We start from the raw sequence: 22,305 nt of genomic DNA on the forward strand, positions 1-22,305 counted from the left end.
TTACTGAGGGATGCAATAGCTGCTTTAATTCAGGTCAGGCAGTTCAACACAATGTTCTGTTTACTACAGAAATGAAACAAAACCTCTGGATATTACAGCAGTTGAGTACAAAATTGCTGAACACTCAAACTCCTCCAGATCCAATCATAACAAAACCAAACCACCATCACAACTTCAGCCTTTGGTCCTCTTTTCTCCCCACGGCCTTCCTGACACAGCAGCTGTCACTTCACACATGCTGCTCCCAGACTTCCTCCATCCATCCAGAGGCTGCTCCACCTGCAGGTTAACATACCCAGATCGAGCCTGGATGCTGCAGAGAAGCAAAGGCTCATTGGGAAGAACTTCAGCATCAACCTTGGATTACAACCATTCCTATTAAAAAATGACGATTAGAAATAGTGTTTCTCAGGTAGCAGAGTAAACTGAAAGTATCCCAACATCCCTTTCCCACAAACAGGAACGAGTTGGTATCATCCTTAACTTGCACATTCCAAAGCTGCTGAGAAATGTGGCTGCTAACAAAATCTCTTGAAATTCAGCATATGTGCTGCTTCTGTTGGCTCTAAATGGGTACGACACCAAAACACAACGGCCCTGCAACAGTCACGTCTGCAGGTCACGGCAGCCTGCGGGTCCCATGCTAGTCACTAAGCTCCAGGTCATACTCAGGGTACAGCTGCTTTGTAGTAACTCCTCGGATAACAGCTAGAAAAGAAAGAAATTCCATTGCTTTCATTAAGAAGACAGCAAATAAGTCAGAAAAGATTTGTGTTTTCTTCCTAGTAAACTCTCAGTATCCCACAGAAGCACCCACAGCTAAGGAACCAAGAATTTCCAGCTGTGCCCCCTTCCCCACCACTTTGTTTTGTTAAGGAAGCCTAATACTGAAACAAGCTCTGCCTTCGTGGCATCAGTGTCTCTTTATATATCAAGATTTACTTCACCAAGATCTTCAATAGCCTTCCACTCCTTACCCAGTTTGCCTAGCAGCATCTGTCCAGCATCTTTAATTTCATTATACTCATGGAGCAGGGAGATGTGCTTCTCCAGTTCCTCCACGCTGTACCCTCTGTAACAAAGCCACAAAACAAAACCACTGCCAAACAAAGGATAGCTGAGGTATGCAGACCCCGCCTGGTAAAACCCCTCTGTTTAGAACAACGACTTTTAGGTTGGATATTAGGAAAAATGCCTTCTCAGAGCCGTGAGGCATTGCACAGCCCAGGGAGTGCTGGAGCCCCTATCAGTGCAGATGTTCTGGGGCCGTGGCAGGCAGGGATGTGTCAGTGGCACAGCAGGGTCGGGATGGAAGAGCTTTTTTCCAGCCTTCACGTCCCTAGGATTAACGCCCCTCTGCATTAGAATCAAGCTCGCATTGCCCCACACAGAGCAGGGGAAACGCTCATCCAGGCCCGGGCTGGGCAGCGGTGCAATCCACGGCCTGAGATCCCACCTGTATCAGCAGCTCTGCTGGCACAACGTGCGCTGACATCAGCTAAAAAATACCCCCATTCATTCCCAATTTACACATCGTTACCGCAGCACGTGAGGTCAGAGCCTTCCCAACCAAGCCCTAGGAAAAACAACCGGGAAGGAGCTCCGTGCTGCAGCTCACGGGCCCCGTAACCCAAAGCACGGCCGCAGTACGGCGCAGCCAGCCGGGCCGTAACGGAGCCCCGCGGGCCGTACTCGGACAGCAGCTGCGCGATCTCCCGGTCCAGAGCGCGGTCCTTTTCCTTCAGAGCTTCGATGTCATCGCACGGCGCTTCTCCGTCCGCTCTGTGCGACGGTGCGGCCGGGAGCTGCGGGAACAGAATGCGTCCGGCGGCCGCTAACGGCACCGCGAGCCGCCGGGTGAACGGGGAGGGAGAGCGGCTTACCGGAGGTCTGAAACCAGCACCGCCGCTCCGCCGGGAGCCGCCGAGAGACCTGAAACAGCGCGGGGAGCCCCGCGTCAGCGCAAGACGGCGTCAGCGGGGCGCTGCGGGACGGCGCGAACCGAACCGAACCGAACCTCTCCTACCTCCGCTGCGCCGGCGGCGCCACGCGCCCCGAGGGGGAACTGCGCTGCTCCGCCAGGACCGCCGCGTCCCACACGCACCGCCGGCACGGCGCGGGGCACGCCGGGAACCGGATGTCGGCACCGCGGGGCACGCTGGGAGTTGTAGTCCCGGGCCCGGCCGTGCCCTCTCGGCGCCGGGGAACGCATTGCCGTGCCGGGGGCGCGCCGAGGTGGGGAGCGGCGCGGCGCGTGTGGCGGCGGGACGAGCCGGGCCGAGCGCTGCCTTCGGCGCCCGGGCGGGACCATGCTACGCCGGGAGCGCGGGGCGGAGTGGGGCAGCGCGAGCCGCGCGCTCGGGGGGCGGAGCGACCCGGCGCCGCGTCCGCGGGCCCGCAACCACGTAGCCGTCCGCCGTGGGCGGGCCCCGAGCCGGGAAGTGGGGCGGATCCGGCCGCCATTCGCGCCCCGCAGCGGGGGAGGCGGGCCGGGCGGAGAGCGGAGCGGGGCGGAGGAACGCGGCCGCCCCCGGGCCCCGGGGTGGGGCGGGCGCTCGGGGCGGAGCCTGGCTGCCCAGCGCACCGCGCCGATCGGCGGCTGACGTGGCCCGGGCGCGGGGCGGACATGGCGGACGGCAGCAGGCAGAGCAAGCTGGCGGCGGCCAAGAAGAAGGTGAGGGCGGAGGGCCGTGCGGGAGCGGCGCTGGAGGCCCGGAGCGGTGCGGAGAGGCTCGGCTCAGCCCGGCCCGGCCCGGCCCGGTCCCGCAGCGCTCCGCGGCGCCCGGCGGTGGGGGCGGCCCGTGGGGGCCGGGCCTGCGCTGCTGCGCCTCCTGCGTTCCGTGTCTGCCGCTCCCTTTCCCTTTTGGGTTTCTTTTCCATATCTCTGTTTTCCCTTCTTTTTTCTTCTCATTTCTTTTCCCCTTTCTGTTCCCTTTTTTCCTTCTCGCGGGGCAGCTCGGCCCTCTCCGTCCCGGCGCGATGCACTCCTGTGTCAAAGTCAAACGAATGGGAAAGTGCCCTGGAGCAGCTCGGGCTTCCATTTTGAAATCCTCCCGAGGATCCTTTTGGTTCCGGTGCTTTTCACCTTGACGTGGAAGCGCAGCCCTGCCTCCATGGCTGCCCTTGGGGCCGCAGGAACCTCCGGAGCATCGGAACCCCGGGCTGCTCAGAGCCTGGCCAAAACTGCCTTTAAATCGGCATCCGTCGCAGATTGCTGCTCCCCGCGGCCCGCAGTGGCGGCAGCGCCGGTCTCAGTGCGTTATCTGGAAGGTTGTTCTCCTTCTTCAGTCCTTTCAATGTTCTTGTTACATCTTATTACCAGATGCGGCTTTTCCAGTTTGCATTGCGTGTTATTATCCTTTATTCCTTATTGCTGTTAGTTACAGACTTACAAGTATTTCTTCTTGCAGTATCGTGTTGTTTCCAAGGCACTTGCTCAGTTGGATGCTGAAGTTGGACACTGGCAGCCCTGCCTCTTGTCGCAGACCCAGCACTCTCATTCTCACTTTCAGAGCCCCTGAACTATTTTTGATACATATACATTTTCTTTTCCTAGAGAAGGAGCTCTTTAAGGACAGTTTCTCTTGTCCTTACAGCTCAGCTGACTTCTTACCCAGTGTTCTGCTGTCATTTTGTTGTTGATGTTATATTCACAGAAGACATATTCTGTTTGGACTTGAGGTTATTCTTTTTCTTTCCCCACAGCTGAAGGAATATCAGCAGAAGAACAGCCCTGGAGCGACTGCGGGAGCCAAGAAAAAACGAAAAACTAAAGAAGGAAGTAGACCTGAGACTCCCACAAACGATGACCAACAGTCTCCAGAGAACGTGAGCGTTCCCCTCTTTCTCCCTCTGCCTCGTGCTTTGGTTTCCAAACAGCACAACTGGGACTGGAAGAGTTATGCAGTGTAACGTGAGCGGCTGAGTTGCCTTTGTTAGCAGTTTGTGAGTCAGGGTGTGTGCTGGAGCAGCGCTGGAGCGTTCAGAGCTGTAAGGCAACCCTGGATGCACCCAGAGCTGCCGTTCAGAGATGGGAGCTCCTCGGGAGCAGCACGATGCTGGTTTCTTTGGCTGCCTTTGATGGACGTTTTTCTCTCTGTCCTTTTCTGAGCCGTTTCTCTTTTCCACTTCTCTTTCGCCTCCTTTAGATTCAGAACATTCTGAAGGTGCTGGTGTCAGACCTTAACCGCTCCAATGGGGTAGCCATACCCTCATTGGACAAAAGGAAGGTGAGGCAGTGCTCCGTGTCCCTCCCAGTGACTCGCTGTCCCCTCTGCATGCTCAGCTTCTGTTTACACTGACCTTGATTTCGGATGGAGCCTTGTTCTGGCATGCCTGCTGTGTTTTGTGGCTGTTTTTATTAACACGGGGCTGTTTGTTAACATGTGTTTCCATCACTTGTAAGTGCTTGTTTCCTCCTGTTTTCTGTCTAAAAATGCAAAAAAGTTAACCGTGTCCAATGCGCATCCTTCAGACAGCTGAGCTGGAAGGAAAAGCAGAACAGAGTTTGGGGTGAAGCAGCAAACCAAGTTAACTGCTGAGAGATGCTGCGCTAGGGAGGAGTAGTGCCTTATTAATTTGTATTTCTCCTGGTCTGTGTTGTTGTTTTATTTACTTCAGTGCTGTGCTTCTGAAGGGCAAGTTTCTGCTTGAAGTGCCTGAGCCCTGAGCAAACGGTGTAGTTATTCCAGCCACCCATTTATGACAGGTGATGAAACTTGCACAGGCGATGTACAGTCTGGCAGGTACCACAGTTTTAAATATGTCTAGGCAGGAAGTCAAGTATTTCGAGTACAGCATTTACTGGCTTGAGTGTCTTCCCTCACTCCTGGAGAAGGAAGGGCAGGAAGAAGTCCACTGAGCAATGGAATGTGTGCAGGTGTAACTGGATCCTGTAGGCTGTGTGCCATCGCAGAGCTTAAGTGACAGGAGGACCTCCTGGGAGCTCCTTGTTATTGTGTGCATATTTATTATATTTACATACCACCTTTATTTTATTATTTACTTACTTTAAAACTGTTTATTGTGGAGGCAGAAGGAAGGCATTCTTCTGGTTGTGTTGCTGCATCTTGAAGTGTTAATCGAAAAGCATGTTCCAATCAGAACAAATTAAGGACGTGTTTTTGAGAGTTCTGGGCAGAAATCCACGTGATATTCAACATTTATGATAGCCTGAACAAACAGAGGTGAAGCAACCTGTACCTGAAATTAGCAAGGGAATTCCTGGCTTTCCTTGAAGCCCCTAAAACATGTGGCTCCTTGAGAGCACGCTGTCTGTCCTCCAGAAAAATGATGGAGGCAGTTCCATTTGTTCCCCTCTGCAGTTTTCCAGCTCATTACTCTCATTAAATCTGTCTTCACTACTGCTGTAACCCCGTGGCTGCTTGATTCATGAATGAAGCGCTGAGCAGGTAAATAGGGAATGCCCAGAGTTCTTGTTTCGTGCAGACTGCCAAGAACGAAGCGACTGAAATAAAAAGGAGCTCTTTCAGATGGGTTTGCAGAGAACTGCAGTGCATTGGTGGGGCTGGCTGCCGAAGGACTATTGTTTGCAGTGTCATTAAATGATGGTTTATCAGAGCTGAAGTAAAACTACTTGCCATAAACCAACACAACTGTGCTCTGGGTTTTGTGGCTGGCTGCGTGGCTGGACAGGATGGATGGAATTGTCCATTTTGCTGTGGCTCGGTGGAGGTGCTGTCAGCTGTTTTTATCCTCCCACGAATGCTGGATGAGAGCCTTCATCACTGTCCAGGAATAGTTTTTAGGCCCTTTTCTATTTAGATTCTTGTAGCTGTGGGATTCCTGCTTTACGAGGGCTGTGGGCACCTGTTCCCAGCCGGGCTCATTTTGGCCTGTTCCCAAATGTCCTGTTTCTAAACGTCTGGTTCACAGCTTGCTGTTTGAGTTTGACTAACCTGGTTGTCAAGCAGTCATTTGCCTGTTCTCCCCCACCTTAATCTGCACCCAGTGATCAGTGTTTTCCCCAGAGACACGTGAAGGGCAGTGCTGTACACAGCAGTGCTGCCATCTGGCTTTGCCCACTGCTCACTTTTTGACAAATCCTTTGCAGGAAATCCAGCATGTGAGCTTGGAGTAGGGAGATACTGTCAGCCCTCATTAGAGAAGTGGTTGTGGTGATGGGGCAGTTCTTCAGACTGGATCTAGCAGGACGGAGGGCTGGGATGACTTTTGGTTGTGGGTTGATGCCGTTTGCTCTGGGGAGGACATAGATTCACTTCCATGTGTTTCTACATGACTTTGTTCACATCTGTTTCTCACAGGCCTGTAGCAGGGTGATGTGTCCATGTGTGTTTCCTTCATTCTGCACGTAGGCTGTAATTCCTGTGGTGTGTTTTGTGACAGGCATACTTTGACAGTGATGTTGCCACTCGTAATGCTGACCAGCTTGCTGCCGATGTCCCTGTGCTATCTAACAGCAACAGCCTGCCTACCTGTGCTTCTGTCCTGCCTGCTCCTGGAGGCATGCAGCTGACACAGGTTTGTGAGTCACCATCAATATCTCCACGCTGGTTAGCCATCCTTTTCTGAGAAAGACAATCCCCATAACTAGCTCACGTTGTCTCCTGTTAAATATACTAGGTTCTCCACTCTCCTGATCATCATCATCTGTCTGTGAGTGGAGGGCACTAGCATGCACACATCCCTGCTGCTTCCAAAGCTGCAGTTCTCCTCCCCTTCTCTTCTATTTAATTAGCAGAAAACACTCTTAATAATACAGAAGATCTCCAGCTAGCTGGAGCAATCTGCATTTCCTTTCACTGCATAAAGATTCCGTTGAAGTTTTTCCAGCAAAGCACAGCTGATTATTCTGATAAATGGTAACAGCAAATACAACACCAGTAACACTTAAGCCTCTTAATCCCAGGAAGGCTAGGCACTCAGTGCTCAGAAATTATGGGCAAGCTGGAAAATGAGCAGGTTTTCTGAAGTTGATCTTTCTTTGGGAAGCAGTAATTACAGGTGCTGTGGAACCTGAGCCCGGATGCAGTCGGGTCTTAGGGACACATTCACAAACATGATTCTCAGCTTTTCTTACAGCCTTGTAAACTTTGTTTTAATCCACAGATTCGTGAAGCTGAGGATCGTAAAAACACTTTGGATGAGAACAGGTGAGTGTTTGTGTTTGCAGCAGGATCACAAAGTGTCCAACAGATAAAGGTTTTACTACTCCCACTGCTGTACTGATCAGAACAGTTCTCTGGGAGGAATGTTCACCATGAGGCCTTTCTCTGTCCCCAGGTCTCTGTCATCAACAGAAAGTCTCCGCCAGCTGTCTGAACAACTCAATGGCCTGGTTTCTCAGGTACAGCCTCATTTTGGTGCATCTGTCCCAGTAATTTTTTGGTGTCTGGTGCAAATCTTTAAGCAGCCAGCTTAAGAAAACACTCTTCAGTGTCAGAGATGTCTGCAGTCGTCCTACTGAACAATGAGATATTGAAGCATTGAGATGCTAAACTTCCAATTTTAGGAATGTTAAAATTTCAGCAGTAGGAAGAGGAGCAGAGTGGGTGAATGAACAGCATGTATTCATGGAAAGATTAGTCTTGATTTAGTGGCAAAGAGCCTGAAGTCAATCTGCCTAATTCGTATCAGCTTGCCACAGGGCCAGTCTGCATCTATCCTTAGCTAGGAAAGTGTTTTTGCTGTGGCTGTCTGGGGTGCTTGGAAGGGAAATGTGCCATAAGAAATATTATGATAGTCAGTTCTTACTTGATAGTGTTTTATTGCCTGGGGGAATAAAACTGACTGACTTGGACTATTTTTCTTCTAGTCTACGTCGTATGTGAATGGGGAAAGTGGTGTTTCCTCCACTAATATTAAGGAAATGGAAGTAAGTTGTCTTGAGCTTATGATTTTCTTATTTCCTAGTCTAAGCCAATTGTTGGGACAGTGCTGATGAGACCTGACTGAACACACAGTTCACAGACCTCGTTGTTCAGTGTTGCCTTCTGCTGTACTCAGGTAGTTGTGGTCAGCAGGAGTATCCAAGATACCTGAGGGACTTCTGGGGGGCTTGGGATCATTTGGCCTCAGTGCAGCTCTTAGTATTGATTCACTTTTATGTCAAAAAATGCCTTAGCAGAAAGTGCAAGTTAACGTCCTAGCTGCTCTTGTTGGATCTGTAGATGTATTTGGGAAATCTGATTTTATCAAACTGTGATAATGATTTGTTTTTCTGTCCTTTTTAATTATTGCTTTTTTCCTCCCCTCCTCCTTTTCTGCCCCTTCCTTCTTCTCCTGCCTGCATGTGCCCATCAGACACGTTACCAGGAGCTGGCAGTAGCCCTAGATTCCAGCAATCTAACTAACAAACAGCTCATTACAAAGATAGAGGAATTGGTAAGAAACAATCCAACCAACCAGTTTGATGTTGTCTCTGCTGCTCCTCCATGCTCTCTGGGTGTCTGCAAGGTTATGGGTTCTCTTATAGCACCACAAGGAAGGCTGCTTTCACAGCACTTTGAGTGGAACAAAATGGGCAGTATGGGAGACCTGTTAGGAAGATCAAAGTCTCGGGCCACTTGTGGATGCATCAGCTCATCTGAGAACAAGAAGCACAGTTCTGCTGTTTCTTCTTAAATTTATTCTGTTGCTTTCATCGTGTTTTATATTGCTGGGCCTGGCCTGAATCCCTGAAATACAGAATTCTAGTGCTGGCAGCAGTGTGAAAACCTATTTCTGCAGGTGGTGATGCTGTTCTAAATATATTAGCAGAGTGGGAGCAATAGGTCTAAAGAGAGCCTGGGGCTGGTTTCTGATCATATCCTCAGCTTCTCTTGGCACTATGAATGAACTGCTTTGTCCTTTGCCTTGCATGGATTCCTGCTGCTGCTTTTCAGCCTTCAGCTTTAACACTGCAAGAAATGTAGCTAAGTGGACTTGTTTTGGTCTGAAAAGAGCCTTTCTTGGTTTGAAATCCTTTTCCCCATTTTGTTCCTCTCACACCACTCTTTTTTCCAAAGTCCACCATTTCCCAGTGCACCCCACAACCCCTCCTGTGTTATTTTTGGTTTTGAGTTCTTTTGGTTCCATTCTGTTTCTGGTTGTCTTTCAGCTGGGATGCAGGGGTGGCTGGTAGTGAGGGCAGTGCTTTGTTTGCCTGCTTTCTGACAGGCACATGAAACACACTCTGGAATTACACAGGCCCTTTGCTGCATTTGCAGTCTTGTTTTCTTTGTTCTGGTTGTGTTCTGTGTTGGTGTTCTTAGACTCAAAACCTCAAATTCATCAGCTTCCCAGCTGCAGTCGTGTTTCAAAGTGAGCTTGAAACTGAACTAGTAAGAATGGGCTAATGTCTGTCCTTTGGAAAGGGGAAACACACCATGCACGTAGCTTAGATGTGAGCAACTGCCACAAGGACAACAGCAGCAAGTAGCAAATGCTCCACTGCACCCACATCTTCACAGTGTTTGCCTGGCAGCCTGGTGGACAGCTGACAGTTCTGTTCTCTTTCTGCCCACGTCTAAAGATGCACTGTGTGCAGTCACTGCTTTCAAACACTTCACCCACAAGACAGAAATTGACCAGGACAGGATGGTGCCCTTTCTCTGCATTTGGCTTCAGCTCTTTCATACCAGCTTTTTGCAGCAGCCTGCCAGCATAAGGGAACTTCTGCATGATTTAAAGGCTGGTTGCCACATGGGATAAAAGTTGAAGGTCTCAGCTGAAGCACAACACCATGCTGTGGTTTTGGGTTTTTTCAATGCATTTTTGGTCATTATCCTGATGCATCAGGGTTATGATTAATGTCACAGATGGGGGGTGAAAGCGTAACTGAGGTTGGTGGATGCTCAGATGCATACAGTGCTTTTGTAGTGGTGTTTGTGAATAATGTACTGAGCAATGAAAAACGTGCATGGCATCTTCATGAAGGAAGCCCCAAATCTATTATTTTAATAGGTAAGATGATCTTAGTCTTCTACATAAAAAGATAACAGGAACTGTTTGCATTAATTGGGCACGTATCCTACTTCAGTTAAGTGAAAACGTGCTTCAGCAGCACGAGAATGTTTCCTTCTAATACTGATGCATCCGTTTTCTCCTGTAGAAGCAGCAGAACCAAGAAGCAGTGAATCAGCTGGAGAAGGTAAAGTATCCTATTTTTGGGCAGAGATAGAAATAGATATGTTCTTCTGAAGAGGAGAAAGCATAGCGGACTGTGGCACCAGCCTATGTGAGCTTGTCTTACAGAGCTGTGGGATCACTTAGGTTGGGAAAAACTGTTAAAATCATCAAGTCAGTCCTCCCATCTGCTCAGCACCACCAAGCCCTCCACTAAACAATGCCTTTAAGCACCACATCCACACATCTCCTGAATTGCTCCGGGGTGGTGACTCCATCACCTGGAGATCATCCTGGAGTCCGTTCTGTTTGTAGCATAGGGTTGAGTGTTGTGACTTCACAGGGTAGGCCTGGCAGATAGCTTGCTTGTTTTGATGAGAGCTAAGATTTAAATGCTCAAGTATTGGAAGGCTGCAGTGGAAGCAAGAGATTAGAGTTTATGGCCTTGTCAGTAGTTTGCATTCCAAACACGGCCAGCATAAGGAACCTACTGTTGCCATTCTAGGATGGATAACCAATAAAGTAGTTTAAGAAATGGAAGACTGAAGCGTGGCTTTTAAAAATGATGATACCGGTTGGATGCTGGAAGTACCACCAATGAATCACTGCTTTTTTTGATGTAGAACAAGGGGGGTTTACAATTTTGTGCTGAACAGGCATCATTTGTTTATACAGGAAAAGAAGGAGTTTGAACAGAAATTTTCTAAAGAGCAAGCAGCCCTGAGAGAACAGCTCCAGGTAAGGCAGAGCTTTCACTACAGTAATATGACCTGGCTGCTGTTCTTTTCTGGATTACTGAGCACTCTGTTTTATCTTGGAAGCCAACATCCTTTCAGGAGAACTAGGAGAGCCAGCTCGCTAGATTGTACTTACATGCAAGAGCTCTTTGTCACTGAATTGTCCCTTTGTGGCAGCAGGGATGTTGTGGTTGCGAGCAAAGATTCCCTGCACTGAGCTCCTTTTTCTTTCTCCAAGGTTCACATCCAGACGATTGGAATCCTAGTTTCTGAGAAATCTGAGCTGCAGACAGCCCTTGGACATACTCAGCAAGCTGCGCGGCAGAAATCAGGTAATTGACTCGGAGCACTGCAGCTTGAGCTGGTGGTTAAACCATGGATTTCAAGTCAGAGGCAATGATGGCTGCTGGCTGCCAGCTCACAGCACTCCTTGGTTCCTTAATGAGAAATACTTGGCACCGTCACCGCTTCTGTCATCATAGCTGCCCCCAGATTGGAGCATGGTAATCCCATGGCAGTTGAGGTTCTTTTGTGCATCACTGAAGCCCTGTCAGCCCTGCTTGGGCCTGGTGACTACCCCAGACTGTTCTTTTCTCACTTTTCTTCAGATTCTTTTAAAACTCTGTTCCCTTTCATCACCCTTCCTCCCACTCAGCTGTCACATTAATGTAGGTTTTACTCAGGCCTTTCATTCTCAACTAAATTTGAACAATTTGCCCTCATAGGGGAAAAAAAAAAAAGAAAAGCAAACATAGTGCCTATAGCTCTGCAAAGGACATTTCATCATCTCCCTCTAAAACTGAGAAAGGTAGTTGCTGACAGAGAGCTTTTCTGACTTGAAATCCATGGTTTAACCAGCCCAAGGTTGCTGGTGAATCACCCATACTGCCAGGAGTGGAAGCAGGTCTACCAATTCAGAGCTCTGTGCTGTTTTAAGAGCTTGTTGATAAAGCAGAAAGTGCTGTTTAGCCTGTTCCAATAATCCCTTTGTGGTTCAGTCTCAACTGACTCTGCTCTGCCTCGCTTAGGAGAAGCTGAAGACCTTGCTGCTCGTTTACAGTCATCTCGCCAGAGGGTATCAGAGCTGGAACGCACCTTGTCCTCCATCTCTATGCAGCAAAAACAGTCAGAGAAGGTAAGAACCGCCTCTCATTATGCTTAATTAGCAGCTCTGCTTTTGGCTCGTTGCTTGTCACTACACTACTATGAAGTCTGTAGTCCCTGTTTAGAGAAGAAGCTGAAATTAACCTTGTTAATTGTTAATTAACCTTGTAAAGCCCTGTATTCTCATCAAGGCCAAGCTTTCATTCAGATTTCTGTGACCACTAATCATGTGGCCCAGTGGCTGTCTTCACATCTGGCACCTTTTTTATGTCAGTCTTGCCAGCTCTACACAGCAGCATCTCTGAGGCCTCCTCCCAGGAGGGCCTCCATCCAACAGGCACTTTACCATTGATACCCATCCAGAAGTTTTGCAGAAATAACCTCACCATCAGTGAGTAGCATTGTGTTCAGAGAGACTGAGCAGATGAATTGCTGGCAAATCCATCCTTTGTGCAGTCTCACGGTGTAATGAGCTGCAGCACTAACCAGCCAACTGTAGTGATAGGTGAGGTTCTAAGCAAACCTGTGCTGGGGATTTTGCTCAAGTTATGAGCTCTTCTGCACTAACTAATCTGTTAAAGGTAAAATAAGATAATCTTTGAACACTTTATTTGTATGGCTGAAGTCTCTAACTGAATCAGATTTTTTTTTCTCCAGCACAATAAAGAGCTGGTGAAGGAACGAGACAACCTGAAACTAGAACTGTACAAACAGAGGTAAGCCTGTTTTGTATATTATTCCAGAGTTATGCTATTCTTCTCAATAGAGCCACAAAGCTTAGGAAGGGGCTTTGACCACGGTTGGTGAGCTGGGAGGCCAGATATTCAATGTAAAAATAATAATTTTAAAAGCCAAAAGATTAGGAAGGTAATACAGCAATGGAACACCGTGCCCAGGGGGGCTGTGGAGTGTCTGTGCTTGGAGCATTCACAACAGCTGCACAGGGCTGTGGGTAACAAGATCTGGTGGTAGCACAGTCCCACTTTGAGAGGGAGGTCAGACAAGATGTCCTGCAGAGGTTTCTTCCAGTCAACATTCCTATGACTCTCTGCTGTAAACTTAATGATGAGGGCATCTGCAAACACAGAATCACAGAACTGTAGGGGTTGGAAGGGACCTCCAGGGATCATCGAGTCCAACCCCCCTGCCCAAGCAGGTTCCCTGCTTTTGTACAGTGCTGCCACTTGGATTTGTTTGTTTGTTTCAGCAAAGGTAGTGAGGAAATAAAGCAGCAGAACTCAGAGCTGTCAGAGAAACTCCGCTCCCTGGTTTCTGAGAACTCAGCCATGAAGTTGGATGTGGAAGATTTACATAAGAAACTGGAAATGGCTGAACTGATGATTCAGCAGGTAATCACACTGCTGGGATATGGGAGCAGATCACACTGACCATTTTAAGACTTGTTTCCTGGACACTGGGGGCAGAAGTAAATTACTGATCTGAAAGGCAGGCACAACATCCCATCCTTCAGGAAAAGGTTTTCTGTGAGCTCCCTGAGGAGCAGGAAGGCTGTGCTCTTAAGGACTTGGAGGAGACTGAAAGACATTGTGATGTCAGTCTGCAAAGAATGTGACGTGGTATGAGAAGGTGACTGAACATTCAAGTGTGCAAATACAGTGACTTTTCTCTTTGCTGTTCACTGTTCTGGTTACCCAGCTGTGTCACTGAGAATCAAGTTGAGTAGAGGTGCTTGCACCTGTCCTACCCAGAGGTGAAATGGACAGTGGCAGCTTGAAGGGAGCCAGCTGTTGGAGGCAGGCTCAAGGTGAGCCCACAATGGAAGAAACTGCTCACAATTTTGTTTTCAGTCGGTGGCTCAGGTTACCCACAAAATAAAGCCAACTGCTACACTTCTAGGAAAAATATTTTGTCTTCCCTGTGCCTGCCTTGCTGTTTAGTCCACCAACGTGTTCCAGACCCTGGCTTTAAATTCCTGGCATGTCTGACAACCTTTAAGTTCACAAGTATTCATACCATCTGATCTGTCTCTGTACTACAGACTCTTGAAATGCAAAGTTTCTGAATGAAATGATTTGACTAAAGCCCATTTTCTTAATTAAAATTAGTAAACATAAAATGGAAGCAAGGGGCTGCCTAGTTCAGCTTGTTTTACAGGGCTAAAATCTAAGCTTTTTGATTTTAGATGCCACTTCTCTTTCAATCAACAACGAGTTGAAACATTTTAAAGAAGGATGGATGGCTATACCATGGGTCAAATGGCAGGCTAAAATCAGGGGACAGGCTAGACAGAAATGGAATATTAACATTTTGCCATAACCTTTTGATTTTTGTGGGCAGTTCTCAAGTCAGTCAGGGAATGTGGATGCAAACCAGCAGTTGCAGATGGCACTGGATGAGAGGGCGAGCCTGGAAACCCAGATTGCTCAGGTAGGTTATTAATCCATTAAGCACATCGATGATCCAAATCTGGAAAGAAATTTGTGTGCCAGAATACAACCTGTGCTTTCCCTTAAGTAGTCAGCCATCCTTTAATTGATCAGTTGGTACAATTTTCCTTGTTTTGTTTTTACCAGCTTTCAGAGTCGCTTCAGCAGCTCCAGGCAGAAAGAGATCAGTATGTAGAGAAACTGAAGGAAGAGGGGAGCATTTGGCAGCAGCGAGTCCAGCAGCTCTCTGAGCAGGTAACCTCACAGGCAGAGCCACAGCTGCTTCCAATGAACGCAGGTGTAACATTGCACCATGAGCACTGCTTTAACTTGAGCTTGTGTGGCCCTGCAGGTCCGCGCAATGGCAGAGGAGAAGGAGAAGCATATGGCCCAAATTCAAGAGCTGGAAAGCAGTGTTACAGAGCTGCTGAGCAAATCAGGTAGGACTTCCGAAGTGGGGCTTCACACTGCAGAGCAGCAGCAGGTCAACTCTGTCCCCACTGTGCAAGTATCTGTGCATGTACAAGTAGGTCTGATGCTCTCAAATCATGAAGAGAGCTGAAAGACTGGTAGTTCTGTGAAACCTTTAATTCTAGCAGACAGCGAGTGAGCTACTTCCAGTGACTGACCAGCAAATGGTTTATGTCTTTAGTTACCTGTCTGGCTGTACTGTTAGGCCCATGAGGCTGGGCAGGCAGGATTCTTGCTGGGGCTGAGAGAAGGAGTCAGCAGCACGCAGCAGGACACTGTGTGGTTTCGGGGTCCTTTGCTCCTCTCAGTGCCCTGTTCCTCTGGATACTGCAGCTGGTGGTACTTTCTGGGTCACAGAGTCCTGCGGGTTGGGATATGTTCTGCACAGCTCCGTGTGCTTCCCGGGTGATTCAGCCCTCTGACTGATCTGCTTTTGATTCCATTTCTTCAGCAGTGAAACCCATGGATGTTGAGCCATCTTTACCAGCAGGACCTACAGCAGCTGAGCTGAGTCTGCAGGAAGAAATCCAGCGAATGCAGCACGAGAAGGAGGAACTGCATGGGCAATACCAGGCCCAGGTCCGTGACAACGAGCAGCTGAGCCACCTCAACAGGGAGCAGGAGGAGCGGCTGCTGGAGCTCGAGAAGACGGTGCAGCGCTACAATGAGGAGTCTGTGGACAGACAGCAGATCCTGGAGAGCATGCAGAGTGACAAGGCCACGATCAGCAGGGCACTGAGCCAAAACCGGGAGCTGAAGGAGCAGCTGGCTGAGCTGCAGAATGGATTTGTCAAATTGGTATGTCTCTTCTCATGAGTCTTTTCTCGCCATTTCTCACGTTGACGCAATCGTTTTGTAGCACAGATGTAAAAAAAGCTACTGTCAGAAGCATTGTCTGCCTTTTGTCCCTTGGGGTTATGAATGCTCAGCTTTCTGTGGTATGTATTGCCATACCAGGAAGTGCCCTCTAATTCCTTACTCTCTCAGGTGCTCTGGCAAACAAACCAGTATCTCTGCCCAGAGCTGTTTCCTTTTTCTTCTCCTCTGCTGGCAGTCAGGCTGTTTCTTTCCACTGAGTATTCTTCCAGCTTTGCTCATGAAGAAGAAATTCTCAACAGTCTTCTGTCCTCTTGCTGTCATTGTTTCTGTCCTGAAGTTGAATTCTTGCTCTTGCTTCTTTCAATGTAACAGTTTCCCCTTTGGGGTTATGGCATATAACACACGATCTGGTCACTGTTTTTTTCTTCAGATCTTTCTGAACTTGTCTTCTTGGTTTCGAATGTCTATTGCTTTATTTGGGATGTTCATGTCACCCATCTGCTTTGGGTCTGACAGGCTGTGTGATGTGCCAGGCCCCTTCTTGGCACTGTCCCAGCACTGATTTTCCCCCCCCCCCTTGCTCTTCTCCCATCTCCTCAGCCTTTTTTAAAGTTAATTACTGCCCTTATTTACAGCTCAGAACAACACAAAGGATGGCATCCCACTGCATCAGGAATTTAATTTATGAGAGCGTATACTTTTGGGGCAATTTCCTTCTACAGCGTTTTTGATTCTTGCAGACAAATGAAAACATGGAGGTTACAAGTGCCCTGCAGTCAGAGCAACACGTAAAGAAGGAGCTGGCTAAGAAGCTTGGGCAGCTGCAGGAGAACCTGGGGGAGCTCAAAGAGACGGTAAGCAACAGCAGTAGGATGGCAGGGCAGGTGTGCAGCAGTTCATGCAAAGGAGAGTTGGCAACTGATCAGACTTTGATGGAAAGATGGAAATTGGTGTTGGTAACGATCACGCTGGGAGCCCTCCCGTGTCATCTGCTGTCTGATGCGGGGGACCAGCATGTGGGGACAGATGGTGGCTGCCTGCCTCGTTGGTGGCTCTGGGGCAGCATTGGCGGTTTGGATCATGCCACATGAGCCATCGTCTTTTCTGGCAGAAATGATTTGATCTGATGGTTTTATCACGTTTTGTTAGCTGGAACTGAAAACGCAGGAGGCTCGGGCTCTGCAGGAGCAGCGGGACCAGTACTACGGCCACTTGCAGCAGTACACTGTGGCATACCAGCAACTGGCTGCTGAGAAGGAGGAGCTGCAAAAGCAGTACTTGCTTCAGACCCAGCTGATGGACAGGCTGCAGCACGAGGAAGTTCAGGGGAAGGTGACAGTGGAAATGCACCTGAAGGAACTGCAGCAGACCAAGGTAATAATGAAGAGGGGCAAGTGGAAAGACTAGAGGCAAAATGCTTAATTACATGACATCCTGTGCAAGAGAGGTGAATTAGAGACGAATGATAATTGTCTGGAGCAGAAGCACTGGTGGTTTTTGTTTGTATGTTTGTTTTTGTGGTGCTACTGATAGTTTGGCTTATGCAGGTTTTGGTGAGGGACCTTCTTACCGATATTCTGCTTCTTTCTTGCAGGAAAGTCTGGAAGCTGTAGCAAAGGAAAACAAAGAGCTGCAGGCCCAGATCAGTCAGTTAGCAGCAGAGCTGGATGGCAAGATGCTGCACAGACTAGAAGGTGCGTAACTTCAGCTGCTCTCCAGGGATGGGAGGTGCAGCTGGGCTCTCTGGGGTGTGATTTCTTTGTTCACCTCCCTTCCTTTACAGGGGATGGAATTGAAAGTGAAGTGATGTCTGAAGAAATGAAAAACCATTCGTTTGTGATCCCAGAGAAGTTTGAAAGCCATGAAGAAATGGTGGGTCTCAATGGGTAGAAAAGCCTTTGTTCTCAGTTGTGAACTGTTGTCTAGAAGAGGAGGCAGATTAAATTGCAGAGGTTCCACAGTGTGTATTAAGTTGTTTATCAGCTGTGATTCCTGCAGCTGAGGCACAGGGAAGTGTTACAGTCCCTTTTACAGCAGCAAAAGAACCAACAAGATTTCTACAGTATAGCTGAAAAACAAGCTGGAAGTCCAGCAATGGTTTTAATTACAAAGGCAGCTCAGCTGGCAGAATGGCTCTAACTATTGTGATGATTGATGTTCTCCTCACTTTGGAAGGCAATTTGGAGATGGTGTTGAACATGACTAATTCTTTCTGTAAGTGTAGTTGTAACCAGACAATACTGTGATCAAACAGTTATTGTGGGAATTCAGGTTTAACCTGCAGAGAAGAAATGATTACAAATCATTTCTTGAGAATGAGAAGACATGCAGCAGTTGCTGCCTGGGTTAGTCCTATGGGTTTCCTATCCATAAATAAAATGGGGTGAACTTCTGTTATTCTCTTTACCCTGAGAGGCACATTTGGTCACGCTTCACACAGGATAATCACTAACATGAGTCCTCTGAAATTCACCTTAGGTGACTTTCTTGACGTCTGCCATGTCCCAAGTGGAGAAGGATCGAGAAGAGATGAGGCAGCAGCTGGCTGCTCAGAGACAGCAGTGCAGAAACCTCCTGCAGCAAATAGCAGCTCTTCGGCAGGAGCAGCAGCATAACATCATGAGTGAAGGTAAATTTTGTGCAGTTTGGGTGTGGAGATGTGCCCCAACCTGGCCCTGGCCTCTGTGAAACAGACCTGTGGGCTTTGTGAATGAATCGTGCTTAAGCAGGTACTGTAAACTGCAAACGTCCTTTCCAGATTCCACTATGGACAGTGTTCCAGTGGAGGTTCATGAGGCTTTAAAAACTGCCATGGAGAAACTACAGGTAAGCAAAGGATCTCCTTTCTGCTCCTCTGCCTCACCTGGCTAGATGTGCACCCAGTGCCAGACTCCTGAAGCACACATACATTGCAGGGGAATAAGCAGCAGATGTTCCATGGTAAGCTTCTTCCTAAAAAGAGGCTTTCCTCACGACTTGTCTCATCATAGGAGAGCTTCCCCTACCCTGCCCAAACACTGTAAGGGTCTAACACTCATCCATGGTCTGTTCTTAGATAAACAGCTGAAAAACAGACTAACTTCACCCTGCTGGGATGAAGCAGAGCTCTCCAAGAACTGCAGACTAAGTGTGACCACATTTGTGCTGGTCCAGCAATGAGAAGGCACTTTGTTCCCACAGTCCTTCTGCTTCCCAAAATGCAGAGATGCTTTGCTGTGCCTTCTGTAGCTTTGTTCTTTTTACTATCAAATCAGAGCAGTTGTGAAGGCAGCACGACTTGTTCCCTAGGCTCAGGCGGATGTGAGAGGAGGGTTCTGTCTTCAACACGGCTGTTCCCATACGTGAGCAGCTGAGGTGACTCATACCAATTTTTGTGTTCAGTCCCGTTTCACAGATCTGATACAGGAGAAAGCTGATCTGAAGGAACGGCTGGAAGAGTTGGAACATCGCTGCATACAGCTGTCTGGGGAAACAGACACCATTGGTATGTTTGCACAGCACAAGCTAGAGCTCTTGGAGCTGAGTCTGCCACGTACCAAGCAGTTCAAGTCTTGCTACCTAGATAGGCTAGGCTTCCAGTCCAGGGCTGGCTGTGCTGGATCCTCATGCAGCACAAGTTAATGCTCACAGTCAGGCTTTTACATCAATCCCATTTATTCCTTATGCTTCTGTTGTGTTCCAGGGGAGTATATAGCACTATACCAGAGTCAAAGGGCTATCCTCAAACAGCGGCACCAGGAGAAAGAAGAGTACATCAGCAGGCTGGCTCAGGATAAAGAAGAGATGAAGGCAAGGAATCTCTTTTGTAGTCCTACAAACACAGTGTACTCTTGTAGGCAGGCCTGAGGGACTCCTGCACAGTGTAAACCTTATGTTGTTCTTCAGCTAGCTTTAATGTTGAAGTTGTAACGGTGGCAAAACAGCAAGCTGTAGCGCACTGTTTGTGGCCACGGGGATATGCATGCTTCTGAAGTTTCCTTTGCTGGTGCAGATGAAATTACTGGAACTGCAGGATTTAGTGATGCGTCTGGTCAAGGAAAGAAATGAGTGGTACAGCAAGTATGTAGAAGCTGCTCAAAACCCAGAGCTGTTAGCAAGCCAGAATGAAAACGCACTTCCAGTGGAGAGGCGCATTGAACTGAACGCTACTGATGGAGAAGGTAAGCTGGAGACAGGACAAGTTATATCAAGTGGAATAACCCAAGTCTCTGTGCATGGATGGGAGGAGTTACCTGCCTCCTGTGTCTTGTGTGCCTTACAGGGTTACGAGAAGTGAATTTAGCAGATGAAGCGGAGCAAGACGCTGCTGCTCTTCATCAACCCGGTTTCTACCCTATTGACACTAAAGCTGCTCAGCCAAGCCAAGAGGACCCTACAGCAAAGCAAATAATGCAGCTTCTCAGAGAAATCCAGAACCCTCAGGAGAGGTCGGGCTCCTTGCTGGAAAACCCCTGCATTCCGTTCTTCTACCGTGCTGATGAGAATGATGAGGTCAAAATCATGGTGGTTTAAGTAGCACCGATTCTTATTTACAGAGATTTTTCTGTGAGCCTGTAAGGACTAAACTGACTTGTATGTGCCCATACTGCTGCTCAGCACCCTTGGTCAGAACGGTGATCTGCTCTAAAAACAGCAGGAAAGAGGGACTGCATCACATGGAACTCAGCATCATTCCTTCTCTTCCCTCTGTTGCTTGGTGTGCTTGGAGCACAGGCTGAGTGGTGTTGGCTCTCCAGCTGGGCCTGGTGCACGTTGGGGGGAAGGGACTCTGTGACTTCTGGCAAATTCCTTGAGCCCTTGTCCTGTATCCCTGACCAGCACACAGCTTCACAGCAGTGACTGAGCAGCAGCCCTCGTCCATCAGTCACGACTGTAACCTGCCTACTTCCTTCTGAGGCTCCCAAAGCAACTAACTTAACTCTGGTAACAAACTCTTGGGATGGTTGGTTTTGTTTCACACCATGCATCTTAAAACTTCCCACTTTCTTCCTCTCGCAAACCAGCCTTGAACAGCCACAGGGTGCAGGCTTCTGGCTAGCTAGGCAGCACACACAGCTTCCTGCATTCAGCGCTAGGGGCCGGGGCTGAGGGCTGCCTTTGGAGTCTTTCTGGTTACTTGACAAAGCTTTATGTGAGTAGTGGAGGTGGAAATGTAACTGCACTTTGAAGGATGATGTGTTTCACTTGTGTGTGTCTGAAGGTTTTATTTATTTAAAAAAAAAAAAAAATGGGAGAAATAAGTAAAAGGAAACCACTTAATAAACATGCTTTGTTTTGAATTCCTGGACTCCAGGTTATCTATTGCTTAAATGTCATCTCCCATTTTGGTAAGAAATGTATTAAATGGGTGGAATCCAGCATCCTTTCTCCCCGCTTACGTTGCTGGCACACATCAGTACCAAACAAAGCCTTGAAGCTGAGCTCTTGGAGTAGCAGCAGTGCAGCTCCCTTAGGTGTACAGACTTCAGGTGAAGTGCACAGATACCTACACCTAAAGGCTCAGGCACAACCTGCCTCTATGAAATATGGTTACAGCCTCAGCACCAGAGCTCTGGGGAGAACTGCAGCGGCCCTGACTGCAGCAGCCATGCAATCCCACAGCACAGCCCTGGGCTCGTGGTGGGGGAAGCTGAGCTGCCAAGCAGAGAGGTGCAACCACACGAATGCAGCATCAATTCTTGTATTTGTCAACCACAACAAAGGAAAAAAAGAAGCCAAACCTAAAAAAAACAACCATTCTTTCTCAGTGTCCAGGTGGCTGAGCTTTAGCAATATGGTAGGAGGATTTTCTCTTTTAATGCCAAAAGTAGATCACGGCTTTTTTAAATGGTTCATTTTGTCCTTTTCCCCCCCCACCCCCCATGAAAAGAAAAGTGTGTATGGAACAATTCGTGCTTTCCTGTGAACCCACCAGAGGAATGTGGAAATTGGTTTCTTTTTGAACTCTTCATCTGAATGTCTCCAGTGCTGTCTGTGAATGGCACAACGTGAGCTGTGTACATACTGTATCTGTGTAAAATGCTGTATATTGCTGGAGGGAAGGCTGGCCTGCAGGCTGGAGCTGCTCATAATCTGTATCATAACTAAAAAGGCAGGGGCGTGACTTAAACAGATTATTATAAATGGAATAAATATTTATTGGGTGTTCTACTCTGAAGGAGACCATTGAAGCAGCTCTGCAGGCTGGTGCAGAGGTGACTTAGTGCTGTTACAAATATGCTTCCTGAATAAACTCATTCAGATGGGTGCTGGCAAGATGTGTTCTGTTCAGATCTCCTTGAAATCTGGCAAAAAACAAATTCTTCCCTATTCAAAACAAACAACAAACGGGCACAGCTCTACAAACTGCTGCCTTAGTTCTGCTGCCCTTTCCCCTTCGCTTTCATGAATGTTTCCTTGTAGCCAGAGCTCTGCCAGGCCTGAGATTTCTGTCCAGGCTTTCAGCTTCACCCATGAGCTCTGATTCCTTTTTATCCTTTTCACTCGAGATGTGTTTCCCTGACCCTACTTTCACTCAGAGTGAGCTCCATGCAGACACACAAGTGACAACTATTGCTCAGCTGACACTGCAGCTTTAAATTACAGCACCCAAACTGCCTCTGCCTCCAAATGCTGGAGGCCAGAAGCACTGCATGGACAGGGAGCAGCTGGAGGCAGGAAGTGTTTATGGGCTGCAGGTGGTTGGGGAGGCCCTCCTGCCT

General features: G+C 48.3%; 2 protein-coding genes across 8 annotated transcripts; one reads left to right on the forward strand and one right to left on the reverse strand.

The window, feature by feature from the left end:
• Positions 1-2,463, reverse strand: SWI5 (SWI5 homologous recombination repair protein). Its single transcript, XM_042831061.1, has 5 exons — positions 2,027-2,463; positions 1,884-1,932; positions 1,693-1,805; positions 978-1,072; positions 1-708 (listed from the first exon to the last, which is right to left on the reverse strand). The coding sequence occupies exons 1-5, from the start codon at positions 2,461-2,463 to the stop codon at positions 644-646; spliced, it is 759 nt and encodes a 252-aa protein (XP_042686995.1). The 3' UTR covers positions 1-643.
• Positions 2,464-2,599: 136 nt separating this feature from the next.
• GOLGA2 (golgin A2) lies at positions 2,600-21,851 on the forward strand. 7 transcript variants are annotated; one of them, XM_042830586.1, is made up of 28 exons: positions 2,600-2,674; positions 3,706-3,828; positions 4,149-4,229; positions 6,367-6,501; positions 7,090-7,133; positions 7,264-7,327; positions 7,796-7,855; positions 8,284-8,364; positions 10,073-10,111; positions 10,762-10,824; positions 11,062-11,155; positions 11,852-11,958; positions 12,585-12,643; positions 13,135-13,276; positions 14,226-14,315; positions 14,462-14,569; positions 14,667-14,754; positions 15,237-15,583; positions 16,345-16,458; positions 16,754-16,978; positions 17,199-17,298; positions 17,388-17,476; positions 18,083-18,233; positions 18,363-18,430; positions 18,986-19,088; positions 19,287-19,393; positions 19,596-19,764; positions 19,866-21,851. In XM_042830586.1, the coding sequence occupies exons 1-28, from the start codon at positions 2,627-2,629 to the stop codon at positions 20,114-20,116; spliced, it is 3,150 nt and encodes a 1,049-aa protein (XP_042686520.1). In that variant the 5' UTR covers positions 2,600-2,626; the 3' UTR covers positions 20,117-21,851. The 7 variants fall into 7 exon arrangements, with proteins under 7 accessions (XP_042686520.1, XP_042686521.1, XP_042686523.1 ...); XM_042830587.1 differs by having other exon boundaries at positions 15,240-15,583; XM_042830589.1 differs by lacking the exon at positions 8,284-8,364.
• Positions 21,852-22,305: the final 454 nt, after the last annotated feature.

The sequence above is a fragment of the Centrocercus urophasianus genome, unplaced genomic scaffold (genome assembly GCF_019232065.1).
Source record: "Centrocercus urophasianus isolate 14NV4802_14NV808 unplaced genomic scaffold, USGS_Curo_1.0 seq_34, whole genome shotgun sequence".
NCBI lineage: Eukaryota > Metazoa > Chordata > Aves > Galliformes > Phasianidae > Centrocercus > Centrocercus urophasianus.